This window comes from Rhamphochromis sp. 'chilingali' (genome assembly GCF_963969265.1).
Source record: "Rhamphochromis sp. 'chilingali' genome assembly, chromosome: 20".
In the NCBI taxonomy this organism is placed as follows: Eukaryota; Metazoa; Chordata; class Actinopteri; order Cichliformes; family Cichlidae; genus Rhamphochromis; species Rhamphochromis sp. 'chilingali'.
Window position 1 is genome coordinate 30661695 of NC_137947.1, and position 25646 is coordinate 30687340.

A 25646-nucleotide genomic window follows, 5' to 3' on the forward strand; every position below is an offset into this window, starting at 1 on the left:
ATATTTTTTCTTTGGACGGCAAATAATTATTTTCGTTGACCGAAGTAAGTAACAGGGATTTGTACATCATGAAAAGCCTTCTTTTAATGCATAACTCTGAGCCACAAAGTAGTGCACATCCTGCACCAGCAGGTTCTTGGCCACTTGAAGATGCTGGTCAGTGATAATGACCATTAACCAGTGCTTGCCCTTGACGACAGAGCGAGAACGAACTGAGCGGTGAATGGATAAACAAACAAACTGAATCATCATAAATCTATTATTTAATATTTATTACTTTTTTATTATAGAACTAGGAATAAAAAATACTATAATAATAATAATAATAATAGTAATAAACTATAATAATACTAATAATAGAATTCTGGATCAGCACCATGATGCAAACTTGTGGCCATAACATATACAGTATGCTGGAGAAGGCATAAAATGTCACTGTGTATATGTGTGTGTGTTTTATGTGTGTCCTTTACACTTCAACGATTGCTCCTCAACATGTCAAACAGACACCATGAGACTGTAGTCTAGTCTCCCTGCTTGATTCAGATGACAGCTGTTCCTTCTTCAACGAGACTGTATATTTACCCAAACTTATTATCTTTCCAGAACAGAGTGCTGATGAAGCCCGAACACACCAAACTACAAGTTATCACAAAATGCCAGAACTGTTGAGCATTAAAAAAACCTGACAGGGGAATATGGCCATCTATTTTATACAGTCTATGGTATAACCCGAGTTAATTAATAACTGGGATTTCGTCACTTACTCGTGTTTATAATTAAGTTGTGAGAAATGTTGCCTTAAGAAGCAAACAGTTTTTCTGTGGCAGCACACACCTGCACGTGTCTGATCTGATTTCAGGACGTTTCTTTCTCTAACGCATAAACTCTGCAGTCACATCGCTCGCTCGGGTCTGGCCAACTGAACAAAGTGAGTAGCGGCGTTGATCGCTACACACCGCGGCTCGGTGTGTGCATGTGCGTGTTGTGGGCCAATAGCCACTCAGTTACACAACTGCTTTCAGTTTCCGAGCCCTGCCTGCTCGCCTGGTGGTTCCCCGCCCACCGCTGCTCTCTGCTGCCTGCCTGCCTCTCTGCTGGGCGGACTGGGGCAGATCCGAGCCGACCAGTTCCGTGTTTCTCTGCTCACCCAGTTTACGGAGCAGACCGTACCGGAGGACCGGACAGCGTCACGGTGGACATTCCTGTCCAGCAGCGGCATCCGTAACTCCGGGGACGACGGGAAAGTGAGCGCGGAGGTGAGTAATGTCTTATTGCTGCTCATTATTTGTGCGCGGACGGAGAATCCATCAGCCGCCGTCGGTCGCGTTACGTTTCAGCCAAACTTTGACGCTACTGGCTGTCCCTCCCTCTCCCTTCTCTCCCCTGCTCCCCCCTGCTCCCCCCTGCTCCCTCCCTCCCCACTAACGCAAAGTGCGTCGCGCACACATGCGGGGATCGCGGTATGTTCACGCAAATGTATGCCTGGCGCTCCTCGTTTAAGGCCGTGACACGAATCTCCGCAACTTTTATCGTCGCTGCGATCCGCGCACCGTAGGTGTGCAATCGCCGAGCAGAAGCTGCGACGCGCGAGCGCGAGCGTTCGCGCGTGCGTCACACGTCCCACTGTGTCGCTGCAATGTGCGCGTGTCGTCCATTGATGTTGTTTTGACAAATGTGACGTAGACCGTGACGCGCCGTAACGATGAGATAAGCAGATTCTGTGTGTGTGTGAATAAATAACGCTCGCGCGTCTCTGTGCGCGTGCGCGCGCTCCTAATCTCGTCGGGTGGATTTCTAAGCTGCGCACTTGAGATTTTTCTAGCAAAAAGCGAGACGCGCTGATGAGCGTGGAGTGGAGTACACGCTGTTTCCTCCGTGGACTTTGTCCGTGCAGCGAGTGGGCTCCCTCAGTCCAGCACTGCACGCACACCTGACGTACACGCAGCACCTGAGCCGTGTGTCCGGGTTCCAAACTGAAGGAAGCGGCGTGAGGGTAAAGTGCACCCGGGATGACGAGGAGTCACCGTCTTCCTAAACGTCGTCCAGTTGTTTCTCTTTGCAGTTCTGACCCTGCAGCACAGCCCGCATGTAACATCGTGTGATACAGCCGGGTGTGTGCAGGTGGTGGGCCCAAAGTTTGCGCTCAAACGCTCACTGCGTCCGTCTTTGAGCCAAAGGTGAGATTGGCTCAGGTGTCAGCTTGGTCAGTAAGCTGCATCCATATCGTCTATGCTTGTACACAAATGTGGCATAATTGTGTTATGCCAATAATTGCAGATGGTAAATGGGCTGGTTCTTATATCACGCTTTTCTACTCTGAGCACAACAAGCACTTCACACAACTTGTACATTCACCCATTTGCACAAGCACTTTTTTTTCCTATGCTGTTTCTAAGTGCTTCCTATCTAACAGTCACGCACTGATGGATGCATCGGAGAGCAACATGGGGTTAGTATCTTGCCCCAGGATATTTGGCATGCAGACTGGGCTCAAACCACCAACCTTCCGGTTAGTAGGTGACCTGCTCTACCACCTGAGCTACAGCCACCCCACAGAGCAGTCAGTCACGATATTAAAACCAGCTGTTTAATCCTGTGCAGGTCCCACTAGTACCGCCAAACAGCTCTGACCTGTCAGGACTCTCAACCTGGAGTTCTTTGGGACACGCGGGTTCTGGTGTGGGACTCTCACGAGTGCTCTATTGACTACTGGATACTGAGTGGGAGTGTTTCAGTGCAAGGTTAGCTCATTGCACTTTGAGCAGCTTTTTGCAGTGTGGGGCGGTGCTCGTGGTCCAGGTGAGGCGAAGCAGGTGCTGCTGGATTGTTGGTGTTGACGTCCAACCTTGTACTGTAAAACAACAACAACAACATTATTAAAACCAGTGAATGGTTTTAATAATGTGGCTGATCAGCATTTGCTTTCCAGCCACATTCATATGCCACATGTCTCCTGTAATACCTCTAAATTGGCACAAACCCATCCCACCCTTCGTGGAGTTATGTCTGAACTCAAATCATCACCTGAACATTATTATCCTCACCAAAAATCGCTTGAACTCTGACAGTTATTATGTATCAGGTGAATTTTTGGCAAACATCACAGAAAGAACAAGAGTGCTGGATATGGTAAATATCTACAGCCTCCCCACACAAAGCAAACAGTTCATGCAGTAATTTGTATGATAATTTTTGTTTAAATGTTGTGTGGCTGTTGTGTGGTTAACGAAGGGAATGAATCTGACATGAAAATGCTGATTAATTTCACATCCAGAGAGATTTACCAGCCATTTACTGTAATCACAGCACTGACACCCATCAGTTGTTTACAAAAGGGGGTATCCACAGTAAACATGAAACTTCAGAGTGGGTTTTGTGGTGACACCACATGATTAATATGCAGCTCGGTGTCTATATTTGAAGCAGGCAAGCCAAAATTCAGCCAGATCCATCAAAATGGGGATGGAATGGGGGCAAGTTGGAGAGGTTAGCTATTCATAGTTGGGGTAGTGCAGTAGAAATGGATGCATGTAGGTCAGAGCTGTCCTGCTGGGTGAATGATCACATCACTGTTAGTTAATGATAACCACATTCATTATTAAGTGTGCAAATACAAGATGGCAGCTGAACTAGAAGTTTGTGCTTTTCTAGTAAAGTCCCATGCTTGCCTTTTAGCCTAACAGTTCTACTATCATAAGCTTTCTCATTTGGATATGCAAATTGGGACAAAATCTATCAAAAGATGTGAACCTATCCTCAACTGTAGACATGGTTTGGAAATGACTGGATATTGCTGACTGTCCCTCTTTCAGTCTACTGACTTAAAATAGTTTGTAATAAAGAAACAGCCATGTAGAGGCCAGCAGGTCACTCGAGGCTGCTTACATGGTGTTGTGCAAGGGAGAAACAACAGAAAACAGGAAACATTGATTAAAGATCCAGATGAGGCAGAAGAGCTCCACTCCAGGCTCTGTGGGTGTTTGAAAAGCAGCACCACATGAGCCTCATCGAAAGCTGGTTAGGGCAGAGAAGATGAGGGGTCAGAGTTAGAGTTAATCATTAGGCTAGCTTTCAGGTGGTACCCAACCCCTAGCCCCCAACCCGAGCCCTAACCCTATTTGTCCCATCAATGTCAAGCTTTGAGAATAACTTGAGAATCGTTACATACTATTCTTATTACAAAGGGTTATGATCATCATCAGTGATGACTTAAACCTCAGGGGATTATGGCAAAGTACAGACGAAAGAAGAAACATTTCAAGGTTTATGGTTAGAGGTAGTTATAAAGGTTAAAGTGTGGGAATACTTAAGTTACTGCTTGTACTGATATCTGTATGTACCCAAGCGTTATAATACTGATTTATGAACTTATCAGAAACTGTGACTTAATCGTGTTTTTCTGACTCGCATCTCGTTGAAGACCAATGAGAAATGACTCACAAGGACAAAAGTAAGGTGAAGCTATTAGTCCCATAAAACCAATTTAAGATTATTCACCTTTGGTGAGGTTTTTGTTTTCACCACATTTTGAGTCACATGTTCCGTCAACAGTCAACACACGACAGGCTTCTCTTAAACACTCAGCCCTAATAAAGTGGGGTTAGTTTACTGTATGGGGAACTTCGTAGCTACCAGATTAAAAAAAACTTCTCATTTTCTATAGAAGGAACTGAAAACAAATGATGGCTGCTTCTCAAATGTCAGGTGTCATTTGTGTCATATGTCATAGATATTGAGCATTGTAAATTCTAAATACCAAATGTCACGGTTCTGGGTCAGTTTGACCCAGCATTTTGAGTTGTTATGGTTTGGGGTTTTTTTTCAATGATGGATTGTTCTTTATGTTTCTCTGGTGCTTTGTTGGGTTTTATGATGAATCTGTGTTTCAGTTATTTTGGTGTGTTTTTGCATTATGGATTGTTTTCTTATTCTCTTGTAGTGCTTGTGGTGGTGATGATGATGATACATATTATTATTAGTTTCTTGTTTCTGTTTATCAGTGTTTAAGGATTTGTTGTTTCATGTATTGTTTGAGTTGCATGTGTTATATTCTGTCTGCGTCTTTGTTTAGTGGGTTCTTGTTTCCTGTTTTATTGTGAAGGTCTGTGTCTCATGTGAGTGTGTTCAGTTCTACTGCTCCCCTGTCTCATTAGTCCAATTTCTCCCAGCTGTGTCTCCCTCCTGTTTCTCATTCCCTGATTACCTCCCTGTGTGCTCTCTGTCACGTCGTACCATCAGGTCATACCTGTGTGTTGCCGGTTCTCAGTGTTCGTTGTTCTGTTCATGTTTTGTGCTTTGCCAGCAATAAAGCTGTGGTTTTCTGTTGACATTTGGCTTCACGAGTCCTGCTTTTGGATCCTCACCTCCACCTGCCGCACACAGAGCCCTGACACCAAATGAGGCAGACAGAGGAAACCAACAAAAGAAAAGTGTAAACAGACCCTCAAGGGCCAAAAACCACTTGCACAGGGTTAACTGGAGGAGTAATGTGGTAGAACTGTATGTCAAGTGAACATAACCATCAAATAGAAAAAAGGAAATCTATTTTTCCTTTTGAATTTCTTCAAAACACAGGATAAGATGTAAGGTTAGACCAAACCCTAACCCTTTGGTGGGTGAGAAACCAACTGGTTAAATTCACAGTTAGGAACTGTGTGTAGAATAACTGAAGGCTGATTTAAGGCCTAGCAACTAGCTTTCGCAAGTTGCTCAGTTCCTTTCATACATCGTTTTATTGTGTTTGTGCAGGTTCTCAGTCATCCTGGTCTTTATTAGTCTTGAGGGCTTGAAATGAAGATAAAGGCAGCATCGCTTCTCTTTTGTTTGTGAAGATGGAAGGACTCTTGGATGAGAGGTAGAGCGTCTTCACAAACCAAAAAGAAGTCCAGCTGCTTTTATTTCAACCGCTTTAGGTATTGCGTTGTATCTTGTGTGAAGATTCGTCCTTTGAAAGTATTTAATTTGGGTTATTTTAATATTATCTTTATTTTGTTTAGAATTTTTGAAGATGTCTGTTAAAGCCATCAAGCTCTTTCCTCTTACGATGTATATGGGTGGAGATTTCTGGAAAAGTTTACAGCACTAAAACTGTTCTTCTTCTTTTAGGCTTTCCTAAAGTCAATCCGGTTTCTAATCAGAGCTCCACTGTCCCATCCGTTGCAGGACTGCTGGTTCTTGAAGTCTCTGAAGGTCCTTTTTCATGATTCTGACTGCATAATCGGGCTCGCTGTCCTTCTGCAGATTGAATTTGCATGATTTAAAAAAGTTGCCTAAAACTTTTGCACAGCACTATTTTCAAATCCATCGACACATTTCCCCCCCAACATTAATTTTTGTTTTTGATTTTCTTTAGGTTACTTCATCATGACTTAAAGGATCATTACGCTGTCCGCGTCAAGAGTAAAGACCACAGCGACGCCACCAATGGTGAACAATCTGATTATGCAGAAGACTCTGAACTCTCTGTAGCTCACCTGGGAAGCTCCATGGATTAAAAAGGTCACTTTACCAAAGTCAGGGAGGAAGACGTGACGCCCGCTCTTTGGGAGTTCTGTGCCTGAAACAGGATCACATCATCTGGACGAGCTTTTTGTATTTTCTGTTCATTTGGAGTAATATGGTTCATGGAAGATGGAATAAAATATCAGTGGGAGTTATTCCTAAACAAGGACTGACTGCAAAATTCAAGAATGGAGCAGGATTTTACACAGTAGGATCTCGTATCTCATATCAGTTGTGGATGGTGTAGGTACCTTGTAGGTACTACCCTGGACACGGTGGATTTTACACACAATTCATCTACAAACATCTGAAGTGCAGCAGGCAGTATTTGTCTGTAACTGGAAAAGTCTTCCTTTTCTCACTGTTGTAAATGGACGTCTGAGCCTTCTAAAGCTAGAAGGGGATATTTTCCATCTTCTGTTTGGTGTCTCACTGTTGGCAAAAACAGGGAAAGCCCTCCAAACATGTCCGGTACGGGAAGGAAGCACTTGGTCAGAGACTTTAACCATTTCATCACCTGCTACCTGTGTCGAGGTTACCTGATTAAACCGACCACAGTCACCGAGTGCCTGCACACATGTGAGTCAAAATAACACGCAGCAACACACAGAGGTGACAGTAGGGGTGAAAATCCATCGAGGTAGTGGGACCAAACCCAGACCGATCTAAGGTTACACGTAACCCTGACCAAACTTTAAAGAGCCGTAAAGAAGCAGGGCAGGGCTCAGTCAAAGTACAGCTGCTGTGTATGACAGGTGTGAAATGAAGAAAAGTACAGATGTTCAAACTGTTGATCCGCCTTGGTGTCATGCTCATGTCAGACTTAATTAATAAGTAAGTTACCACTGATGCGAGCAAATGTACCCAGCTGCAAGTGTTAGAGCAGAGACTCCTACAGAAAGCTAGAAGCTTCAAACACAGTGTCACTTCCTGCTGTTCCTGTTTTTCAAACCCAGAATTACAGCTACCATAGTTCCAGTAAAATTCTACTTTGACAGACTATTTGAAGTGGATGTGAAATTGTAGAGCAAGGTGAATGAGGCAAATGAGCTGTGAAGCATCGGAACCGATGTCGGCACTAAAACGCCGACAAAGTCTGAAGTTCAAACTGCAGGATTTCAGTTTTTTCATAGAGAGATTTGGAGGCTTCCCCTTTTTCAACATGAGACTAGTTTGGGCGGTTTGAGAGTGTGCAGCAGATCGTGACAACCTGGTGATTGTCAGTGGCTTAGAAAGCTGAAATATCAGCTCGAAACAAGGCAAGCCAACATGCTGCCCCAAAAAAACCTCAATGACAAGGCAAAATGATGGTTTCACAGATGAACAGCTCATTTCTCTGCCTCTCTCTCTTTTATTCTGAATGACCTTTTAAAAGATGGGTTTACCTGCCTTAACCTAGAGCAGAAGCTCATTTTGAATATATTTCTTTTGCAGTCTGTAAGAGCTGTATTGTGCAGCACTTTGAGGAGAGCAATGACTGTCCTAAATGTGGCATTCAGGTCCATGAGACCAACCCACTGGAGATGCTCAGGTAACTTTGGCTACATAACATGTTTTTCTTCTCTCACTTTATCTGTTTTTTTTTCCTGTCATTCGCATGTTGGACACTTTGTATTTCTTTTTATTTAATCTTGAAAGAGCTGCAAAGTTTTGTAAATGACAGTTTTAAGAGTTTCATTCTTCTCTGAACTTCTTGTTGTGTTTCCATTATTCAATTGTACTTTTCTACATTTTGCTTTTGTGTGTATTTCAACAGCCCGAGCTACTGATTTTCTCTCTTCTATTCTCTCCTTTGGAAACTTTTATTCCTGCTTGACCTCACCTGATCGCTCCCTTCACCTCCACCATTTAACTTCTATTGCCTACTTTAATTTCTTGTTATCCCCCAATGCATCATCACCTCCTTCTCACTGTCATATTCTCAGGTTAGACAACACCCTGGAGGAGATCATTTTCAAGCTGGTACCCGGACTCAGAGAAAGTGAGTTTGCCAGATGGTTTCATCAATCTGTCGCCTCAGTTTGCAGTCGGTGTTAAATTATGTGACTATTCATGGGAGGTCGGGAAAAGAATTTACAGCACTCCCATCACACAAATCACTGGAAGACTAAGGCTTGCAACCAGTTTTAATGAAATGCACAAATTGCCTCCAGCATGCACTCTAGCAAACATGATGCTGCGTCTTGGTGGATTGAAAGCAGTTTAAAAAAGGAAAGAGTTACAGTACACCATCAGAAATGCTTCCAAAAGACTAAAACTGTAACTTTTCAGAATTTAATTTGCAGCAGCAATTATCACTGTCATTGTTTTAGACATATCTTGCTTACTTTTGTCCCCTTTCAGTTTGATTTTTCTCTAATACTCATTCTCTTTAGTCTGTAAACATGTTCATTTCTGCTGTAAAGTTGGACATTTTTGACCTAAGGTTCACTTTTACGGCCAGTCGCATGTGGACAAACCAATCATTTGTCAGCATCACATTATTTCCAGAGAGGTGGAAGCTCAAACGTTTAAAACTAGATGAAGATGTACAGCCTTCTCTCTGTGGCAAGGCCAACGGGAAGCCAAGTCAACATGTCTAACTAAAGTGGTGATGGCACTATAATTTTATTGCTCCATAACTTCACCTCAGCTGATAGAGCACTCTGGCAGCAGAACGATGGAACAAACGTCATATATTTTTGTAGCTTTCGGGCCTCTCGGCCAAATGGTGTAAAAGTCAGCGTCCTATGAATCCTCTCGTATGGTCTACAGAGAGAAGACTGTGGACAGCAGACAAGGGTTTTGGTTTTTATCTGTCATGTAGATGGTGATGGTACAAGCACAGCATTGCTGTTCACAGTAAATAATAATGAGCTTTACGTTACAATGCTGTTCTATCCGGATGGTGAACTACCGTCTAGGTGTTAAGAGATTCTGAGTATGAAGTCTCCAGGCCCACTGACGTCTTAAATGTGCAACAAAGACAGGAAGAAGATAGGAGTTTTGTTGTCCCTGTTGCTAGTAAGCTGGAAATCATGCCTGGAAATTCTACTCGACATAAAAAAATCCCAGAGGTCACAAAGAGCATCGAGAATTAGCGATACAACGTAAGCACAAGTGAAGTTTACCAGTGTCTCCAATTATGCTACCTGCTCTTCACCCTGGTGGCCCGAGTGCATTGTCTGGCTAATGTTCAGAACGCTCAGCAGACATCAAAGCAGATCTGGATCTGCTGGATCTGGATTTAAACCAGAGGCAGCAAAACTGGTCTGTTGGCCAGCGTAAAAAGTGAAGGTGTCACGTCAGATTAAGAGGCGACAAATGGGCTGTCAAAAGGGAATTAGAAGAAGACTTCCAGGCTGTTTTGAGGAGATATGAATATGAGGGTGCCTGTAAATTTTGGTGATAACACAACAGTGACCACTGTCTGGTACCAGGCGGCCTGGGTTCAACTCCCGGTGTGGGAGGAGCCAATATAGCAAATTGTCCTTAATGAAGGGTGTTTGAGATGTTAGAATACGCTTCAATTGAGTGATAAAATGGCCCTTTGAGGCTGACAGCTAACTTTAATTATAGCAGTTATGAGCACATCACAGCAGGGCTCGGTTTGATGTGTCCAGGAGAAACGCAGAGACTTAAAATAAATACATTCCCAGCTTTTCTTCTCTCTAGCAGCTTTAAAATTGGTGCAAGTGGCTCATTTTCTCTTATGGCAAGACAGCATATTGACCTTTTTCACAGCAGTCGTTCTGACATGTCAAAGCATGCATAGAAAAGAGGCTGCATTGTTTTTTGGAGGAGGTCCTTGTATCACTGGAATGGCTGGAATAACCAATCCATTGTTATTGTTATTAATTACACCCGCTTTTCCTGCTGTTAAAGGCCAACTGTCTGCTATGAAAAGCTTTTATTGTGCAAGTAAAATAGTTTTGTAAGCTTAGTTAAACTCCTCCTAGGAGCTTCAGTGAATCAGTTTTATGAAAAACAAAAGTCTAAATTTAGTACAGGAGAAATGTAGCTGTTTGATCCCAGACTCTTAACACAGCGTAGACAGAATTCAGTAACCGCGATGTTAGAATCACCCATCCTCTTCTGATGGATTTGGTCTCTATGATTGCTTCATACTTCATTCTACTTTTGTTTTTTCCTGTCAATTAGAAGAGGAACAGCAAGAGCTCGAGTTCTGGAGGAAGAACCAGCCCAAAGAAAATGGCCAAGGTAAGCTGGACCCAACAAAACCCTTTATATAGTAACAGTAACACTTCATAATAAGCCCGCAGCCAGGGGTGTAATTCCCCTGTAATTAAATTAATTTTATTATAAATTTGAATGCAGTTATACAAATACATAAAGTAGGCACTCTAGAATAATTATTTACTTATTTATTTCATTAAATATAAATATTGAAAAGTACAGTGTGCCTATGATGTAAGACTGGGAAATTTTGTTTGTTTTTACACAAAATGACACACTACTTACAATTACGCTGTACTTAAAATTAATCATGCTTTATGTAAAATGACACATTACTTCAAATTACTTACACACGTGACTAAAATTGACTTACAGTATAATTATTTCTTTGTTTTTTTATTTATAAAAACCTGACTTCTTACCCCCTTTTTGAACTGTACCTACCTGTAAGTATTAGTAGGTAAATATAATTACGCTGTCATTTCAAATAAAACACATTAGAATTCCATTAAATTACAGGAGATTTCCACTGTGTCACAGATTTCTCACCTCGTGTATTAGAGTGGGTGGAGATGACTGAAATAGGAACACTGTCATATGCAGTGTAAAGAATTTGCCATGTAGGGGGACGGGTGGCTGCGTCGCCTCTGTGCCTCTCACACCTTTTCTTTAAAACTGGCAAAAAGGAAAAAAAACCATGCCATGGAGGAAGGAAGCCAGTTGTGGTTGTTGCATCTTACTCAGAATGTCTGCACGCTTGCTTTCATTATTAGAGAAGAAGCTCTGTAAAGAAGGGGGGAATTTTTTATCAAGTTTTGATACATCAGCAGGGAATTTTCTTGTCAGACTTCGTACCCCCCTTCACCACATTTTTCAGTGCAAACAGAGCTCGTGTTTACAGACATTGACCAATGCACCAATGCATCAGGTTCAAGTTAAAGAGAAACAACCCATATGGAAAAGAAATAGTAAAAACTTATAAAAGACTTGCATAAGATGTGGCCTATTCATATAGTGAATCACAGAAGGCTTATATGATTTACTCGTGAAAGCGGCCCCTTTCTCATTACTTTCATATATTGTTTTAGGAAGTATCCAAAACATACAAGTTTCATTTATATAATTTTTCAAGGGATCTTATATCTGTTTTCACTCTTGTATGCTTTTCATACAAGTTTCACACAAGACAGATACAAACTAAGATTTATATCTATCTTTTTTATATATATCTTTTCCATGTGGGAATGTAACAAGTAATAACTGGAACAGTTGAAAACCGATCAAAGGCTAGACTTGAATATTGTGGTTGATCATCTGGCCCAGAGTTTTAGCGATGCAGCTTATCCACAACTAACATCCTTAACCTGCCTGTAGAAAACCTGAGGTGTCCACGGTTCGGGGTCCCCGATGCTGGAGGCGACGCTGGTGATGGTGGAGGCAATGAGGCGGACGGTGCCGGCGATGACGACTATCACAGGAGTGACCCACAGATCGCAATCTGCCTGGACTGCTTACGCAACACAGGACCGTCGGGGGAGAGCACGGTCACGGTGTGTGTTATTTTACATATAACCTTTAATTAAGAAATATTAAATACTTGTACAGGCATTGAAACACAATATCACCTTGTTTTGGTCCTCTCTATGATGTAAAAGGGTATTCCATTTCTTTGCTGCTGTATGTGTTGGTAATGTTTCCAAACTTCACGGGTGCTTGGTGCATAATCCCCTGTAAAGATGTAATTGTGTTTTCATGTCTTTTCCTTTAAAAACCTGCAATTATGCCTCATTAAATCAGTGTGTAAGAGTTATTCTCTCATCCAATTAGGATTTGATGAAGAGGTTCATCCGCTGCTCCAGTAGAGTCACCGTGGGAACAATTAAGAAGTTTCTCAGTCTTAAACTAAAGCTGCCGAGTTCCTACGAGGTATGGAGCACACTCTGTCCTCCTGTTTTCATTCATTAAAATATGTGTGTCATGATTCAAAGGCATGTTTTTCTTTACTTAACCACACAAACTCAGAGTTATCTTTCAAGTTTTCGGTTGATCGGTAGGATTACCTTCGTGGGGCTTGATTGTTGGATGTTGAGCAGTGATGGTCATAAAGCTCTGCAGCTCTGCCCATAAAAGGCAAAAATCATACTTGAGTTTGAGTTTGACTGGTCTCCCCTTCAGGGTCATCTCCCCGTGCACTTCTGGAGCACCTTCAGCACTCCTGCAAGTGCTCAGTCCCATTCTGACCACCTGCACTTGAGTTTCTGAGCTTTCACCATAGATCTCAAACAGAGCAAAGAAACGTTACAGTGGCAAACTGACACTTTTAGAGGCTTAATTTGGCTTCCTGGAAAAAAATAAATGAAATCATGGGGTTTTTTTTCTTTATGGCCAGAGTTGCAAAAATCACTCCACTTTGAATATTTACAGGGTTAAACTTACTTCATAATGTAATGAAGTTACTTTCTTCACTACTTTGGGAGGGCTGACTAGAGTGTAGGGACCTCTTTATCTAAGGGAACCTTTTAGGAGATGTCTGTCCTAACTGTACCTCACATTATTACTTTGCTCAAACAGTCTTCACGCACATTTTCATTTTTTCTTTGTACACATAAACACAAGAGTTACCACAAAAATGGCTTCCCTCTGAGAGACTAGGGTCCACTCTTTGGATCTGTGGTGCATAGAGTCATGGATGTCTTCTTCTCAGCCCACTGTAATTCAAAGAAATGCTGAAATGCGGTGCTTTCCAGCCACATCACAGATCTGTTTTAGTTCTGAACTACTACAGTTCTACTACAGTTAGTGGGACCTGACGGTACAGGTGTTGTCACACATTCAGGGTGTGAAGTCTGACTGTCAGAGGCTGACTGTCTCTGACGAGGATCTGCTGGAGGTTTCTTCCTGTTAAAAGGGAGTTTTTCCTTCCCACTGTCACCAAAGCTCTTGCTCATAGGGGGTCACCTGATTTTTGAGGTTTTCTCTGTATTGTTGTAGGGTCTACCTTAAAATAAAAAGCGCCTTGAGGCGACTGTTGTTGTGATTCAGTACTGTATAAAAATACGGTTGGATATCATTAAAAAATGCAGTGCAGGCACAAAAGTTAAAGTTGCAACATGCTGAAATTCCATTGTATAAAAAGGAAAATGATGCATGTATTTGGTAGCATAACTCTGAATTGTTTAACCAACAGCTGTACTGTGTTACATATAAAGTGCAAAATGCTGGAGAGTTCAGTTCAACATAATGAAGATTTAGTGGATTGCATTAAAACAGCAGAGAAACAGCATGTGGTCAAATATGAAGCCAAACTCTGACCAGGTTAACAGTTCGTAGCCAGATGCTCATTAATATTCCATGCAAGCTATGCTATCATCTGCCAGCTTTAGCAAAGGATTAAGAAACTGTTAGCTTCCACATTTGGAGCAGGCCGAGCTAAAAGTGGTATCACACACTCTCATTTACACACTCACATATTCAGAGAAGCCTCCCACTCACCACCACAGTGAACTTCCCCTCTCCTTTCATCTCTTGTAGAAGTGAGAGCTCAGCTTTTGTTTTCGTTTGTCACCTTCTCTGTCTGGGAGGCAGCTTGGGCAAAACTTTGTGACTGTAACCGCTTCGTTAAAAGCTGTTTGTGTTTGTTTTGGACTTGTCAAAGCGTCCTTCTTATGTATTTTCCTTCTTTTGTTTGCAGCTGGATGTTCTGTGTAACGGAGAGATCATGGGCAGAGATCACACTCTCGAGTTCATCTACATGACCCGATGGAGGCTACATGGAGAGAATGTAAGGCTGTCACGTTCACTTCCTGTTCATGTGTGAGTGTTTGCATCTTCGTGTGTAGATGCATCGCTGCAGGAAATGTTTGCGTGCACGCGTGCGTCTGTGAATCTTATGCATTCATGCACTTTAGTGAAAGCATGCGGTCCTGGTTGAATGACTTGTATATTCAGTGTGAAATGCTTTTCCAAAGGAGCATTTCTGTTCAGAGAAGGTGTCAGATTGTGAAAAAGGAAACTCGAGACTTTTTGCAACATAAATTTATGGTGTTGGTACAGAATACTGATGTTCAAGAGACGCCCGGTTTGAATAAAAGATTCGCCTCTCATGTAACATTTCGACATTTCATCTTTATCTCTGTTTGCTAAATTTGAACCACGTCCATCTCCTCTTAGAGGCTCGGGGTTACTCTGCATCCTGTTTGGTTTTTGTTAAGGTCACTTTGCAAAGTGAAGTCAGTCATATCTGCATGTTTAACAGATGCTTAGTAATGACAGTCAAAACAGGAAACGCATTACTAATGATAAAAGAGATTCTGTGCACCACATTTATTTTGTGCATAAGAAGGTATATTTCTTCTTCACAGCCTTTTTTATATCTACAAGAGGAGACAGTGGGGTTGTTTTTAGGTCACGTTCTTACCACCAGGATGTCAGAGACCTCTCTAAGGTTAGGGCTCACCAAAATGCAGCTCTTATATGCAAAATAACACGACTTGTATAATGTTGATAACACAGGTAACATTATCTGCTTTTTGAAATTTGGCTTATTTAACATGTGGCTAAAAGCCATAATTCACTTATTTAATAAATGCTGGATTGATTTGATTAGACGTAAACAGCGCAGTGTCAAAGGAAAAGCTTTGTGTCAGTTTAGATCCACTAAAAGGCATTAGAGTTGATTTGTGGTTTCGATAGTTCCCAGGTGAATATTGCTGAAAAAGGCAGATTAGCTCTGTGAGGCCAAACCTCTGATGTTTTGGAGAAAGACAAAAAGGAAGGAAAGAAGTTTCTGATGTGTGGAAGAAGAATTTCATTAAAAACAAAATTTATACTGTGCAAAAGTTTTAGGCAAGTGAGAAAAACATGTTAATCATTTATTTTCATCAATCAACAAAATGCAGTAAAAGAACAAACGAGAAATCTAAATCAAATCTATACTTGCTGGGACCACCCTTTGCCTTCTTCTAGGCACACACACAGTTTTTGAAGGAACTCGTCTCGTAGGTTGTTCCAAACATCTCAGAGCACTAAGCACAGATCTTCTGTGGATGTAGGCTTCCTCATATCCTTCTGTCTCTTCATGTAGTCCCAGACACACTCCATGATGTTGAGATCAGGGCTCTGTGGGGGCCGTACCATCACTTCTTGTACGTCTTGTTCTTCTTCTTCCTCGCTGAAGATAGTTCTTAATGACTTTGGCTGTGTGTTTGGGGTCGTTGTCCTGCTGCAGAATACATTTGGGGTTAATAAACAATCACTTATATTTCTGAAAGCTTTCTTTGTTTACAGCATTTTTCACACTTGCCTAAAACTTTTGCACAGTCCTGTATATTCTTATTGCCACAGGTTATGGTTAGAGGTGCATGTATTAAGTAACATGAAGCAGAAATAGATGGTGATTTCCAAAAGTAAATCTTATTTTTATACCTGGCTTAACATAAATATGTTCAGCAAAGTTACAGGAAATGTAAAAAATCAAATTTTAAGGCCTTTGTTTTATTGATTTTTTTTGACTATTTAGTTTGAAAATAGGAATGCTTTAAAATGCTTCCAAAAAAGCCGATGTCATGATGTACATTAACTGACACACACACACACACACACACACACACACACACACACACACACACACACACACACACACACACACACACAAAGCAGGACTTGTCACTCTGAAACGTGCTGGTACTCTCAGCCTTGGGCTTCAGGGTCATCAGTCCTGTGACGGTTCAGCGAGCCAGTGTGTCTGCCTTTGATCTACAGTAATTGTGCTGACTTGTGCATGAGTGGCTGTGTATCTGTTTGCACGGGTGAGTATTTGCATGAACTTCTACTGCTACTGAAAGCTCCCGTCCATTTCTGGATGGTAACTAATGAGTGCAGGCAGCTGGCACAGCAAGACGCTTCAGATACCGGGTCAGGTGGAACTGAGAAGGAAAGGCAGCAGGAAGGAAGTCAGTATGAAATGACAAACTTATTAAGCGTGTAGCTTTTCAGCTCCAGCTGAGTGTCATCATGTCCTCTACAAAGTCCGCCTGCCGCTGAGCTAAAATGTCTTTTTTGGATCTGTTTCACTGACTAGTCAGAGAGGACGGAAAAGAAAACAGAATTATTTTTCCTTCTCATTATATAATCGTGTCGCACTGTGACCGGAAAGCTACGCAGGCCAAAGTTGCATTGAGTCAACTTTAAATGAGTCCCAGCAGAATTCGGATCCAGTCTAAACTCAGCACATGCCAACCCTGAGGAAGATGGCGTCTCTGCTGCTTTATTTTCCAGCAACGCAGCTTTTTTGAACCTATTAATCCAGCTTGATTGGACATCCGTCTTCTTTACTAATGTTACAGACTGTTTTATTGTGCACAGATTGTCAGAATTGCAGGTCACGTCTTTTTCCATCTGGGCCTTTTTCCCATATGGCGAATTATCCGCACAGATTATGAACACATGGTTATTACAGGATTTAGGACAATTAAACAAATCATTAAAAGAGTGCTGCTTTGGAGAGTGCAAGTAGAACAAAAAAGATTTTTCTGTTACGTAAACTTTTACTGAAAACATCTTGAAACCACAGATAAGAGTGAGGATACTTAATCTCTTCGGTCAGTCCTGTTCCAGTGCTTATTTACCAGTCATCACAAAGCACTTGGTGGTCTCCCCTCTGTCTCCACTGTGAGTCTCTGTGTAGTAAATGTGGCCTCGGTGATACAGGAACTGCCACAAAGGTGGTTTTGAGTACTTTGGCAGGACTCGTTTCATAACTCATCCTCACGATACTTGATGAGGCACCTAAAGGGAGCAGCCAAAAGAAGAAAAGGTTCATGCTCATGGACGTGAAGTTCTCCCTCACTTACCTGAACACCGTTTTTCATTCTATTGCTTTCATATTTATTGATTTGTGTCTATGTGTCATAAGGTGTGATACAGTCTGGATGTAGAGGCACGAGTACTTTGCCAGCAGCGTAAATTATGTCTCCAATTAACTTTTTTTTATTTCCTTCACACCTTCTTACTAAACCCACTCAGGTTTAGGCAGTAAAATCACTTGGAAGGATTAGAAAAAGATCACCGCTTGGTTAAAATGTCGTCACCCTTTAAAAATGTCCACCTGCACGCAACGTTTCAGCAGCAAGAGCTAAGTGAATGTCGTCCGTCCCATGAGTCCTGAGTAAAAGTGCTAGATGCAGTGGGACCAAGTGTGGATTTGATAGAGTTAATGGATCTGGAAAGCCAGTCCAAAGCAGGGAGACCGAAGGAACTGGAAGACAAGAGGCAGGCTGGTTGGTCCATGACAGAAGTCATGCACATGGAGAAATGAGTTAAAGTTTATATAAGGCACGGTGATGATGAGATGATGCCAGGGGAAGACCATCTCTGAATCGAGGAGGGGGCCTAAGGGTACATCTGTCACCATCTTACAATGCTGTGCAGCCATTCCCCAACTCTCTGTGAATGGGACTCATGGCCATTGATCAGTGGTTGTTGATCAATGGTCATGAGAATTTGCATAATTAAGATTAAGGAACTGACCTCCCAGCCCTTTGTTTCCTCAGCGGGCTGGTTTCAGTCATTATGCAAATGTACTGTTTCTAAGGTTGGAAACCTGCAGTCAGCTGACACTGAAGAAGTCACTTGGATGAAACGTTTCTCCCACAAAACGCTACGTCCAGATGAACAGAATCAACTTTTGGAGATTTACTTACCTGGATGATTGAGCGTGCATCAAGATACTTTAAAGATTGATAAAACAAACACACAAACAGAGCAACGAGAGGCAAAGCAACTGTGGAAAAAGGAAGAGGACACTACAGTTTAAATTCTCATAGACTTACCATCCATAAATACATATTGTAGGGAACAGACCAGGGAGAGCATAACATGGGCCTCAGATGACTCAGTCGCAGTATCCCATCCTAGTAAGGACTGTGAAAAACCAGGCTACGTGTCAGTTATCAGTTAGGTTGTTGTCACTGATCGTAGTTTAGTTCAAATAACGTTTTTCCTTCTTAAAATGTTTTTTTTTTTAAATCAAATCACTTTTTGTCCTTTTTAGCTCAGCTTTAATCAGTGGTTTAATCAGACTATTTAATCTCTTTGAAAACATTTAGACGTGGAGCTCAAAATATTCCACAGTGAAATAAAACACTTGGAGTATCCCCAGAATACACACTGACTCCAGGTCAGCGCTCAGAAATTGAAAGCATCCAAGCCAAATGTAAAAAGAAAACATGTTGAGGGAAAACCTCTCACATGACATCAGGAGCCACATTTTCTATCTCACCTCCGCCCACCGCCCCGATGCTCCACAACAACAGACAGAAGTCTGTCCGTCAGAATTATTTATGCCCTCGCTGGTGAGTCATGAGGATAAACAGCCAGAAATTATTTTTGAATCCTGTTTGAACCCTGTCTGGTTAAGGAGAGGGATGACAGCGAGAGGGAGATGGATACAAAGCGCCAGAGTCGGGAATGGAGGCAGAAGTCGGACAGAAAAAAAGATACGAGCCATTCATCAGTCTCATCCTTCTGACAACTCTGCAGCTCGGCTTCATTTTCTCCCTCCGATTTAGAGGCCGGTCAGGACGGATCCGCTCACACGGGAGCAAAGGAAAATCAATCTGTAACCTCCCGGGATGTCATTAAGTCAGGAAACCGCTTTCTGACTGCCACCGTGGTGACCTGTGCCTTTTAACACAGGACTGAAAAACGTTTACGAAAAATACTCTTAATGTACACGCACTGATGTCTGTTATTAACGAATGGTATTTAATTATGTTGCTAAGCACTAAAATCTCTGCTTACTCTGGTTCATTTCTGTTTAAATGAGTCAGATTGGACTATATGAAGGCACCAAGTCACACACTATTAATCAACGGCTAATCTTTATCCACAGCGCGCTACAAGGAATTAGAGCGCTTTATTAAAGGATTTTAAATCCATGAAAAGCACCATGCTAATCTAAAGCACTTTGCATATTTACCAATCTTAGAATCTTAAAGTTGGAAAAATATGTTAAACTGCACCTAAAAGTATGCAAAACTCATCTGTGGTGTACAATTGGCCAAGAATCAAAAATCAGTGTGTTGTGTCATGTGATCAAAGTCTTAACAGTAGAAGACGGGGAGAGGCAGATGGTGATGGCGAAGAACTGTCCACATAAAGTGTCCAAACAACAGACGTCCAGTCTCTGAGTCATGATGACTAAACACAGCTGCTCCAGATCTGGAATTTGGCTCTGATATTTAGAAAAGTGTTTGCCGTTTTTTTAAAATAGCAAACGCAAAATGTGTTTCTGGGGTCGGGTAGAGTCACAGACTAAAGCTGCAACGCAGACGTTCCATCTCTCCTGCAATCAATTCACCTTGTTAAAGCACATTTCGAGAGCTGGCACCGTGCGTGCAGAAGCAGGGAAGCATTTGGGCCGAATGATGGAACTCAAGTGTGAAACTCAAAACGTATTCCTCAAACATCTTCATGCATGTTTTCCGCATCCAGAAAAAGCTGAGCTTATTCACAGCCCCCACCGTTTGGACTCTAAAGAAAGTTTACAGCAGAAAGAAATCTGACTGCCTCAACTTTGAGTTGTTGTGGGACGATATTAACCCTCTGAGGTGACGGTGATGACCCAGCACTAACCGTAACTCAGATTCTGAGCAATCAGAGGATATGTCATCTTGTTTTCTCATGAAATTGTTCTCTAAAGTCTTGGAGAAAAGAAAATAGTCATTCTAACAAACACACATTAAAAGCTATTAACAAAAAAGAGTGAGCTTGGGCCTTCTCCAAAATATAGGATTAGGGTTAGCACCTGTGATGTCTTAGACCTTGGATCAGAGGAGGCATCTGTACCGGAACAGCAGAGATAAGAACTTAATTTATTCTTGGAAAAGTCTCTTACACCTAAAATAAAACTGCAGAGGTGCCCTACTGGGCAGTAGTGCAGAAATAAATCTCCTGGTATATTCAATTACAAGAAGGCATCGGACCAAAATGTCCTAAAAATAGACACAGCATTATTACTTAGTATTTAATACACTGTCCATGTGGTACAGTGAGGAGCAACACAGAAACAACTGTAGTTCGATGGCAGCACATGTGAGTTTCACCATGTGTAGTTCCTTTGAGTGTCATGATCCTAATGTTGGGATGTAGGTCTGCAGAGTGGTCGGCTGACACATTATAAATCAAAGAGTTTCTAAACTATTTAAAGAAACTTGTTTCATCCCATTTGAAGCCACATTAGATGCAATCGTGAAGTTCACGAACCCAAAAAACAAAAACCATCCTAGATTGAAACTGGGTCGTTTCCCACTTCAGCTCCAACTGGGCAAATATTCAGATTCCAATTATCAATATGATTTTAAAGATTATGAAAACAAAATACTCCCAATAAAACAATTATCTTTTGTTTCTTGCTGTTCTTATTGTTACATACTGCACCTCCTCCATAAAAGATCTTCCACAAAGAATGATTATTAAAGATTATTTTGCCTAATTGCCCAAACTTCTTTTACATCCACATGCAGCCTACTTTGATCTTATGTGGGTTGGACTGGAATATAAGGAAAAGAACAGTTTCTCAGCATGTCTCAGGTTTTCTACATGATAAAGAAATATTGCTGTAGTAAAAACATCTATCAGCATAACTCTTTAGGCTTCAATTGTAAGTAGTGTATGTATAAAAAAGTAATAGAAATCTATTACTCTGTTGTAGTAAGAATGACCATGTGGAAGATCTGTATTAGCAGGAAAGCAAAAATACTGTAAAAAGTCCAAAATTTATGTCATCTTTCACATTTTCCGAAGCCATCCACTGGTGCAGGTTGGAGTCTTCGCCAGCTTGTCTTCAGCCCTGGGCCTTATGTTTGACACCCGTGGCCTGAGGTACAGGTTCAAACTCCAGCCCTCGAAGTCCTGAAACCTGCTGCAACACACCTGAATACAATTAGTAGCTCATTAGCAAGTAGCTCAATGGCAGTTCAGCCATTTGATTCATGTTACAGCAGCTCATGAGATAATCAACATGGTGCAATAAAAGTACTTTTAGAAGTACATTTTTCCAAACACTTACATTTGCTTATATTTACTTGAGTAGCGTTGGGGGTTGCCACCTCAGCATGCAGTCAAGTCTCGGTAATGACCTACTCATTTTATTCAGGTGTGTTGCAGCAGGGACGCGTGTGAAAGTTTCAGGACACCGGCCCTCGAGGACTGGAGTTCGCCACCCCTGGCTTAGGGTGATCACTGCCTCTGACAGTGGAGACGCTGCTTGTCCTGTCAGAGTTAAGGTTGGTGTTGGGCTGGTTTAGGAAATCCCTGATGGAAAAGAGTTAAGTTCTGTCATGGTGTCTATGCCAGTGAGTAATCAGGTTACAATAAGATTATAATATTTAGCAAAGCAAATGATTATTGCCTAATGTTTTGCTGACCTTAATTTGAAGGTCTGCAGTTGTCACTTTGTTTCCTGGAAGTTCAGCTCTGAGAATGAACCTTTGTGATCTGTGATGTGATAGCTTCTCCAGTGTGTCTGAGAGCAGAATTTCAGTCTCAGGGGGGCAAATCTGATGAGCAGGGCAGGTGTTTCCACTGAATGACCTTCACACGCTTCAGGATGGTACGGTGGAACTCAGCTTTGACTGACCCCAGGTCTGAGTGCCAGTTTTACATTTACAGTCTTTGTCCTGAATAAATAACAGTGTCGGTCTCAAGCATCCATCTTTGGGTTAACAAGGTCTTATCTTTGATCCACACATGATGTGGATCCTGGATATTGTCTGGTTTTTCACTCTGGTTGCATTCAGACACAAGTATCTACAACAAGATAACATGAAATTATTACAGCTTTCTGGTAAATATGTTATGTTAAATATGTTAAATATTAGGAATCTTCAGACATGCCATCAGCTTCAAGCACAATGTATGAAAATCAAGTGGGAGCTTCTCACTGGAGAAACCGTCTGAAAGCAATTTATCGATCAACATGTAGATTGATGGATTTATATTGTGATGATTTCATGATTAGCTGTGAGACCGGGCTGGAACAACCTTGCAGACTCAGCACAGCGTATGTATTTCTGCAGTGTAATTGCACTGTATGGGGACAGAAATGCTGAGTGAAAGAGTGTCAGAGATGCAGATGCAGATGCACACTGACAGAGCTGTTAGATTGGCTTCAGTGTTCTTTTTTATTTTTTTATTTTTTTTTTGAGGCATGATACAGCAAAATGCAGAGGGAGATGACAGGAGCTGCACTCTGCTGCACCAGCAGCCTCGAGCTGCCAAAAATAGGAGACAGACTCCAGAATCAGGAGACTCCCTCTTCGCTTTGCAGCTGCTCAGACACAAACACTTTTTCCTTTTTGAATGTTTCATGAAAAGGGTAGCTCACATCATCTGAAAGAGGCAGGAATGTATGTATCTGTCAGGAATGACAACTTTCTTATTTAACCTCAGTGATGGAGGGATAGCACATGGACCAGAAGCCCATAAAGAGGCTGAGAGGTCAGCTTCCCTGAGGCCAGCTGGGATTAAAGCTGCAGAGATTGCTACTCGTTGATGCGTTTGCACATAGAGAACAAAACCTATTGGATCTAATCTGCTTATTTTGCCGGTGGCATAGAAGTCCTGTCTCTCTGGTGCTGCAGTGTTGTGAGTTCTAGTAAAATGTTGATGTATTGAGGAGCTGCAGAACGACAACTTTTTCCCTCTAACGGGCCGATCAGTTCTCTTCATCACATCAATTTCTCTGGAGGATCTTTGCTGGCGATGAAAACTGGGTCTTTGGGATGAGCCAACAGTTTTCATATAAAGTGTCTTAAGTTCGCCTGTCAGGTGGGCACGCTCATCATTTTTACCCCTCGACCTGAAAGGCTCGGGGCGGGAGGCGGGATGACCCAACTTTGTGAGCGCGATAATTGATTTTCAAGTTGATACCACTGGTGCATCTACAAATACTCTCAGTGACGCCGACCTCAGGGTCAGAGGTCAAGTTTTCAGAAAATCTCGTGAATGTGATAACCCGAGAAGGAAGTCACCTAGGAGTTTCAAATTCTGCGAGCTGGCAGTATTTTTTCATCAGTTTGCAGATATTTGAATATTTGAGTTCTCCTGTAACATCATGATGCACCTGAGGGCAGGATTCACGATATCATGTTCTTTCTTTTCGTCTTTGCTCGGCACCTCGACCAAGCAGGTTTGCATCCTTGCTGAAAACAATCACTTTGTATTTTTGACTTTTTAAGTCACAGAAAAATCTGCTGTTCCTAAAGCGCCGATGTTGTTTTTAAAACCTGAACAAATTCCATGGATGATCCTGCGACAGATATGAAAGACACAAAAGTACACACTGGATTTGAACCATGTTCTTCTGCTTCAGGCTTCCTCCATCGCTGCAGAGCACAGCCAGGTGGATCCGGGACAGTTTAATAGAAACTGCATTACATTCAGAGGCGGTGTGTGTGTGTGTGCATGTGTGCGTTTCAAACCACCTCTTATTTAATTCCTGTAACAAGTGTGAAAGTATGTGTTATTGTTGTGACTGCTGTTCCTGCACCTTTTACAAAGCTCTGTAAAGGTGCGTTCACTAGATGAACCGGCACAAAGCAGCTCCTCGCAGCACCATTTCTCCGATGATTCCTGTTCGTTCAGCAGCAGCAGCAGCAGCAGTGTGCATCGTCCTCTGAAGTGTGCTTAAGTTTACAGTGTAAAGAACAAACCATCGATCGTGTCTCTCTGAAACAGTTTCTCTTGTTTCTGTCTCCTTCAGACATATCCCATGGTACTCGAGTACCGGCCACGCATCGACTTTGGCTGAACCACGAGTGCAAGAAGAGGACCACACACACACACACACACACACACACACACACACACACACACACACACACACACACACACACACACACACACACACACACACACAGTCATCCATACAAAGCAAGCAAGACATTAAGAACATCTGCATTTCCAAGAATAAACTACACATACACACACACGCACACACACACACACATACACACGCCAACCATATGCAGAAAAAGAGAGAAATTTAAATGTATTTTTGTACAGCCAATGATGAAGTGCTTACGTTGTTATGTTAAAGAGCTTTTATGCTACATAGAATAATATATGCTATAATATATGATATTTTTAAATGTATGTCCCTGTGCCTAAAAGAGCTGTTCGGATCAGAAATGAAGTATGACCATATCTCCTCTTTGCCTGTCTAACTCTAACTGTAGAATAAATGTTGATTTTCTACTGCTGGCGGCTGTGTTTGTCTGAATCTGCGGTTTGATTGCTTCACTATCTCAGCTTGTGGTTAAAGAACGGTCAGCGTGTGTGTACATATGGTTCATATGGAGCTGATACCGGGTATCACTAAGAGGTCTTTGCTCAAACACAAGTATCAGCACCGAGTTAACTAGTGACCCTTTAAGTTTAGCTCCGCCTCTCATTTGGAAAGCCTTTTTAAACTAACCTTTGTTGATCCGACAGAGAGATTCTGTCACGGCGTACGGGGTGGACTCACGCGCTGGACTCCGGGGATGATGCACACAAGGAAATTTATTGTAGAACAATGTCCAAAGAGAGAGTATATACACAGATATGAGGCAGTGCTATTTACAAGGGGGTGCGAGGCAGTGCTATGTACAAAAGGTGAAGGGGGCAGGGCTCCGGGGAAAATCCAGGGGAACACGCTCGTCTTACTCCACACAATCCAGACACGAATCCACTCGCACACCCGGGGAACAGTCCAGGGAATGCGATTCTCGCAACGATCCAGCGAAGAACAGCCGTTGCTTCCCCTCTTAAATACCACACTGATAAGGCACAGGTGTTTCTTCCTCCGAGGGCGTGGGCCAAGGGCGTGAACCCATAATGAGTTCAGCCCTGGCGAGAAAGCGGAGAAGAGAGAGAGAGAGAGGACTAGAGAAAAAGAGGGGGAGACAGCTGATCAGCGACCAGCT

At 42.2% G+C, this 25646-nt stretch overlaps 1 protein-coding gene across 4 annotated transcripts; it reads left to right on the top strand.

Moving 5' to 3' along the window:
- Window positions 1-1074: 1074 nt before the first annotated feature.
- Window positions 1075-24911, top strand: LOC308388004 (polycomb group RING finger protein 5-A-like). 4 transcript variants are annotated; one of them, XM_080868435.1, is made up of 10 exons: window positions 1075-1259; window positions 6356-7083; window positions 7939-8035; window positions 8430-8485; window positions 10645-10704; window positions 12055-12230; window positions 12508-12606; window positions 14372-14461; window positions 24443-24512; window positions 24559-24911. In XM_080868435.1, the coding sequence occupies exons 2-9, from the start codon at window positions 6969-6971 to the stop codon at window positions 24488-24490; spliced, it is 741 nt and encodes a 246-aa protein (XP_080724561.1). In that variant the 5' UTR covers window positions 1075-1259; window positions 6356-6968; the 3' UTR covers window positions 24491-24512; window positions 24559-24911. The 4 variants fall into 4 exon arrangements, with proteins under 4 accessions (XP_080724561.1, XP_080724562.1, XP_080724560.1 ...); XM_080868436.1 differs by adding an exon at window positions 6109-6192 and having other exon boundaries at window positions 24443-24572; XM_080868437.1 differs by lacking the exon at window positions 1075-1259 and adding exons at window positions 1458-2180; window positions 6109-6192 and having other exon boundaries at window positions 24443-24572.
- Window positions 24912-25646: the final 735 nt, after the last annotated feature.

Excerpts from the sequence above, each read along its gene's own strand:
- LOC308388004 (XM_080868435.1), top strand. The coding sequence starts at position 6,969 with ATGTCCGGTACGGGAAGGAAGCACTTGGTCAGAGACTTTAACCATTTC. Across the intron at positions 8,036-8,429 it reads AACCCACTGGAGATGCTCAG|GTTAGACAACACCCTGGAGG; the intron begins GTAACTTTGGCT and ends TCATATTCTCAG. Across the intron at positions 12,607-14,371 it reads AGCTGCCGAGTTCCTACGAG|CTGGATGTTCTGTGTAACGG; the intron begins GTATGGAGCACA and ends TTTTGTTTGCAG.